Source organism: Hyposmocoma kahamanoa, unplaced genomic scaffold (genome assembly GCF_003589595.1).
Source record: "Hyposmocoma kahamanoa isolate Upper Pololo Valley unplaced genomic scaffold, ASM358959v1 79353, whole genome shotgun sequence".
In the NCBI taxonomy this organism is placed as follows: Eukaryota; Metazoa; Arthropoda; class Insecta; order Lepidoptera; family Cosmopterigidae; genus Hyposmocoma; species Hyposmocoma kahamanoa.
The window spans coordinates 506-6,255 of record NW_020654017.1 but is presented as its reverse complement, the minus strand read 5'-3'; the positions used below and the strand labels follow the sequence as shown (position 1 = coordinate 6,255).

Here is a 5,750-nt window from a genome sequence, read left to right as displayed (position 1 = left end):
ATTAGGATATTGAATATGGATAATTCACAAACGTAAAATAAACAATGACCAAGACAAACACTTACATTAATGATAGAGCGATAATCGAAAGTGTCGAGGGTTCCGCGAAATGATGGAGCTGCATTCCGGAGAGATAACGATGCGGCGTCCCGACGAGTAGTTCGATGTGTTGTATGTACTTTGATTTTGTAGACAACCGTTTGTAGTTTTGACGCGATGCGCGATGATGAAGTATTGATGATGATTTTTAGAACACACACTGGATGTTCAGAACACTGTAGTATTAATGTTTTTGTCTTTTTGGGCACGGCACTAGCGGAGTCTGTTTTTAATTGTTTATAATGTAGTTATATATGCACTGGGGATTTTCGCATCCCACCGCTGCCACCAAATATTATGGGGTCCTCAAGGAAAGCCTTTTTAAAAAAGAAAATGATTTAACGAACTGTAAAATAATTGTAGCACAAAGGTAAGGACCCCAAAGCAACCGCACCCGATCGAGATAGGAAACAGACTGAGATCGCGACGGAGCGATCTCAGGGGGGAAGACGGCTGCTGATGCAGCAGCGTCTGGGTTCAGCATAATAGCTGCCAGGAGTTATGTATAACAGTTCGGTTCGCGTTCACTTCACGCCACGAACGTAACTATAGCCAGATACAAAAAGATGTCACCGCAATTATACTTGGAGTAAAAAGGTTTCACCAATGTCTATTATGGTAGGCAGGAACCTTTTATTTTGAAAACAGGCCATCGACCCCTGTTATCAATTTTTAAGAAGGAAAACGGAATATCGGTAATGGCTGCGTCGCGTTTGCAGCGATACGTTATTATTTTGTCTGCGTATAATTATGACGTGCAGTGCATTAGCAGCGCGGATAATTTAGTGGCAGATTATTATTCTCGCGCACCAGTGTCCGATTTGGACAACTCTGGAGAAGATGACATGTCTTTTTTGAAACTTTTAGACGCGAATGTAGCTCCCGTAACATTAAAAAAAAGGGAGGCTACAGAAAATGATTCGATTTAAAAAAAAAGTGATTACATGAATAAGGGGTGGCCTCGGAAAATAAATTGTCCTTCAGTCTCGCCTTATTTCCAGTGTAAAGCGGATCTGGAAATTGATCATGGTTGCATTTTTCGAGGTCATCGTTTAGTTGTACCGACCGTATTTCGAAGTCAGTTGCTCCAAGATTTACATTCAGGTAATTTAGGCATAGTAAAAACTAAAAGCGTTGCACGAAGTAAGATGTGGTGGCCAAAAATCGATGCCGACATCGAGCGATGGGTAGGTTCTTGTACCGCGTGTGTGGCCGTGCGCCCCGCGCCTCCGGCCGCTGCGCCCGCGCCCTCCCGCGCCCTGGCATCGGCTACATATCGATTACATGTCTATTTATCAGAAGGTGTACTTGATTGTTACTGATGCTTATAGTAAATGGTTGGACTGTTTGTTTGTGAATAATGGCACCACCACTCGAGCACTGATCTTGAAGTTAAAAGAATTATTTTCTAGATATGGTATACCGCATGTTATTGTGTCAGATAATGACGTAAAAATAAATGCTGCTGAGTTTATACAATTAAGTATAAAGTATAACGCACACACTCAACATAGCCCCGCACTACGGAAACCCTGTGTCGCGGGTGCCATGGACACACACATAGACAACCACAAATTACACCCAAACTCACGAGAGAAATAAATGTAAGCCATACAAACATTTCTCCCGGCCCGGGAATCGAACCTGGGACCTCTGCGTGGCAGTCCGGCATGGTAACCGTTCTGCCACGGAGGCAGTTAAAAATTATGCTCAATGAACGGTATTCGATATGTCACGTCCCACGTGTATCATCCGAGCAGTGATGGACTCGCTGAAAATGCCGTCCGAACTTCTAAGAAAATGATAAAATGTATAGTAGAAACCGGTGGATCACAGGTTGAGGTCCATGCTAAGTTATTGGGATTTCTGTTTGAATACCGCAACACTCCACATTGTTCAACAGGTCTGACACCTGCGTCTCTTACGATGGGTCGCAAATTGAGATCACAATTGAACCTTATTTTGCCTCAGGTTCATTGCGAAGGAAACTGCAACGTGGAAAATAGTGTTCATAATAAAAGTAGAAATTTTAATGTGGGGGAAAATATCTGGGTAAAATGGTTTACTGATAGAAGGGAGATGTGGACGTTAGGACAAATACTTAATAAAATACGAGGCAGAATGTTTGAAATATATATACATACACACTATAAAACTGTGGTGTCCCAGTTTGCCCCTTATCGGTGTCCTTGCGGCAAAGACGTAAGTGCTCTGGGTCACCACGGTCTTGAACAGATGACAAACGCCCGGACGGAATGACTCTCGTCCCTTGGAGTATGGGCCGGGCACTGGTGTGGGACGCCACATGTGACGATACACTTGCTCCATCCCATCTCCAGTACACCAGCAAGAGGGCTGGCTCCGCAGCTGAGAATACCTATTTACAGCCTTTGGAGTCGAAACCCTTGGCCCGTGTGGTCCCAGTGCCCTTTGTCTGTACAAGATTTTATCGAAAAAATTAATTAACTGTCTGGGAAACCCAAGGGCCGGCCGGCAGCTACCTTGCCCAACGCATTAACATAGCAATACAAAGGGGGAACGCTGCCAGCATCTTGGGCATGCTGCGGGGTCCCAACTTTATTCATATAATTTAAAAATCCTTGTTTTACTTTCTAGTAGTTAAGCTTTTATTGTCCTTTTTACCTTATCTGTATATTATCTTAATTAAATATATTATAAATACATTAAATACACAATAAATAAATTAGTTAATTAATTTAAAACGTGTATCGCGTTTGCATCGCGTTTGTGTCGCGTTTGTATCGCGTTTGTATCGCGTTTGCATCGCTGTTAAAAGTCCCCGTATGTGGTTACACAGCTCTTAGACTTTAATAATATGTCAAATATCAATTTTTATAGAATATCGATGTTTTCTTATCATGTTGCCTGTGTCATAAAACTGTTTGCGACATTAAAAATAATATGTATATGTATACAATTAATAACTAATTCCTTATAAACTAGACAGTAACGTTTTATAATAATAAGTTCACTGTGCTACTACCATGCAAATAATTTATAAAAAAAAATAACAAAAACAAAATAGTAAGTGAAGCCAAGCAATCAGTTTTACAGTAATTTTTAACTTCGAATGATGAGCACAATTTTCTGTCACAAGATTTGAGGACGTTGATGTACGCAGGTGGGCAGTTTAGCATGTAGAGGCAGGTTCAATTCTTGTCAGACGAAGGGATTTTTCTTTATCTTCGATTTTTATATTAATATTAATAGATAATCTTCACTCATGCAACTTTTCTTTCGTGACAAAAACATGATAAGGAATTAATTTATAAATTATGACAAAATGAAAACAAGAGATTAGATTAGTATATTGAAATTATTTGAAGCAAGCAAGCGCGTAGTAAATTGCACAAAGCCATCGAGGTGTGATTGACCCTTGTGTTCTTTATATTCAGTTATTGCCTAGGTTAAACGAGAAATGATGTCTATAGCGGTACAATTAGTTGAGAACGTCAAATGAAAAATGTTTCTCCATATTTTACTTGGTGTGATGTTGATCAAATCAACGGCTGATTGTGTTTTTGAAGTTGTAGAAACAACCGAAGGACAGGTGCAAGGTGCTTTGGAAGACGATGGAGATTATTACGCTTTCTATGGCATACGCTATGGGGCTGACACTAGTGGTGTAAATCGCTTTAAGGTAATGAAAATTTATCCGCAATTAGCAATAGTATTAAATTAAGGAAATCTTTGTATTAAATAATTAGAAACAATCTTAATAAATGCCATACACATCGACTGTGAACTGACAACCGATACTATTGCAATTTTGACAATTTTACTAGATGAAGAAAATAATTGTTTGCATTATTTATATTCACATTATTTGGTTTGTTTGATTATTAAAGACGCTGTTTGCACTTGTTTATTTGTTAAGTTTTTAATAAGAAAGAGTTGCCCTAACAGTAATCCTAAGAACCATAACCTATAATACATATTATAGGTTAATTCTGAGCTGCAATCCAATGTCATTATAATTGCATAGTAAAAATTTACTAAGTGTTACATTGTGAAAATAACTTTTACTTTACTAACGTTAGTGTTCATCTATTCCAGGCTCCTAATCCACCACCATCATACCAAGGAGTATTCAACGCGATAGACAGAGACGTGTTATGTCCACAACCATCATCCGAGAACCCAGAAAACATCATCGGGACTGAAGACTGCCTTCGACTTAGCATTTTCACACCTAACGACACAAATGACAACCCAGTGCTAGTGTGGCTCATCGGAGAAGAATACATGACTTCCAATCCTCTAGAACATTCGTTCAGAAGATTAGTGCAAGAAAAATTCACAGTTGTCGCCATGAATTATCGATTATCGGTTCTTGGGTTTTTGTGTTTAGGGATAGAAGAGGCACCAGGCAATGCTGGCTTGAAAGACGTTATTCAGGGTCTTAAATGGATTAAAAACAACATAAAAGCCTTTGGCGGAGATTCTAACAACGTACTGCTATTTGGCCACGGTTCGGGTGCGGCTATGGTTGACTTGGTAACTATGTCCCCGTTAGCAGAAGGTTTGATGCATAAGGTTATAGCTCAGAGCGGATCTGCGATAGCTCCATGGGCTGTATCGTACTCACCTGTCGCCTCAGCTTTCAAACTTGGCGCACAACTTGGGTACCGAGACAATGATAGACGAATATTAGTCCAAACCCTGATTTCGGCTAAAATAAGAGAACTTATTTACCCTATCGTACACAATACAAGCAACGCACCAAATGTACCTCAGTTCGCTCCTTGCATTGAAAATGAAAACCTTGATCCAGATAATAGATTCCTTACTGATGCACCCCTCAATTTACTGAGGCAAGGTACCTATAGTAGAGTACCATATATAGGAGGTTACGTTAATAGGGAAGGATCAGTACGCACGGATAAGGCTGTCAATGGAAATTGGCTGCAGCTAATGGACAACGAATTTAATAAATTCGTTCCCATAGATTTGATTTTCAGTGATGACCTTGAAAATGCTACTCGTACGTTCTATTTTGGCAACAGAACGATTAATATGCAATTAATTCAGAACTACCTCGAGTATCACGGGGATATGTTGGCTGTGATGTCTGTTATTAGAGGAGCTGGAATGAGGTCCATGTCGTCAGACACGTGGCTAATGGAATTCTTTTACAGAGGAGGCAACGAGTCTTATTGGCCGTTTCCTGAGATTCCTCTAACTGGAGTTCGTCACGGCGAGATACTTAAGTACCTACTCGATATTCATTTGGACTCAAATGATACGCAGGTTAGCGATTCACTAATTGGACGGTATATGAACTTCGCTCGAACTGGGTAAGTTGAATAACAAAAATTCTATCCAAAAAATGTTGTGCAATTAATAAATGCAGTCTTAGCATTTATTAATTGTTGTGCATAAAACTCATCATAAGCTTAATGCACGATAGTACTTTTAATTATGACAATTTATTATAATTATGCCAACCACATTTTTAAGAAACACCAGTAAAATTATGTTGCTTACGGTCCTACAAGTATTCAGAGTACTTTTCATTCATCATTATCAAACCAGTGCGTCCCATTGTTGTACACTGGTCTCGTCACTGGGTGAGATGGTTTCTGCCAAGCTGGTTGGGGACTCCACATGTTTTCCAAGGGTTGTGAACC

The 5,750-nt window shown here is 39.8% G+C and overlaps 1 protein-coding gene across 1 annotated transcript; it reads left to right on the top strand.

The window, feature by feature from the left end:
• Nucleotides 1-3,477: 3,477 nt before the first annotated feature.
• LOC113233713 (venom carboxylesterase-6-like) lies at nucleotides 3,478-5,417 on the top strand (the record flags this gene model as incomplete). The annotated part of the gene is made up of 2 exons (XM_026468892.1): nucleotides 3,478-3,760; nucleotides 4,177-5,417. Coding segments are annotated over exons 1-2 (1,418 nt in total), but the record flags the coding sequence as incomplete, so codon positions are not given.
• Nucleotides 5,418-5,750: the final 333 nt, after the last annotated feature.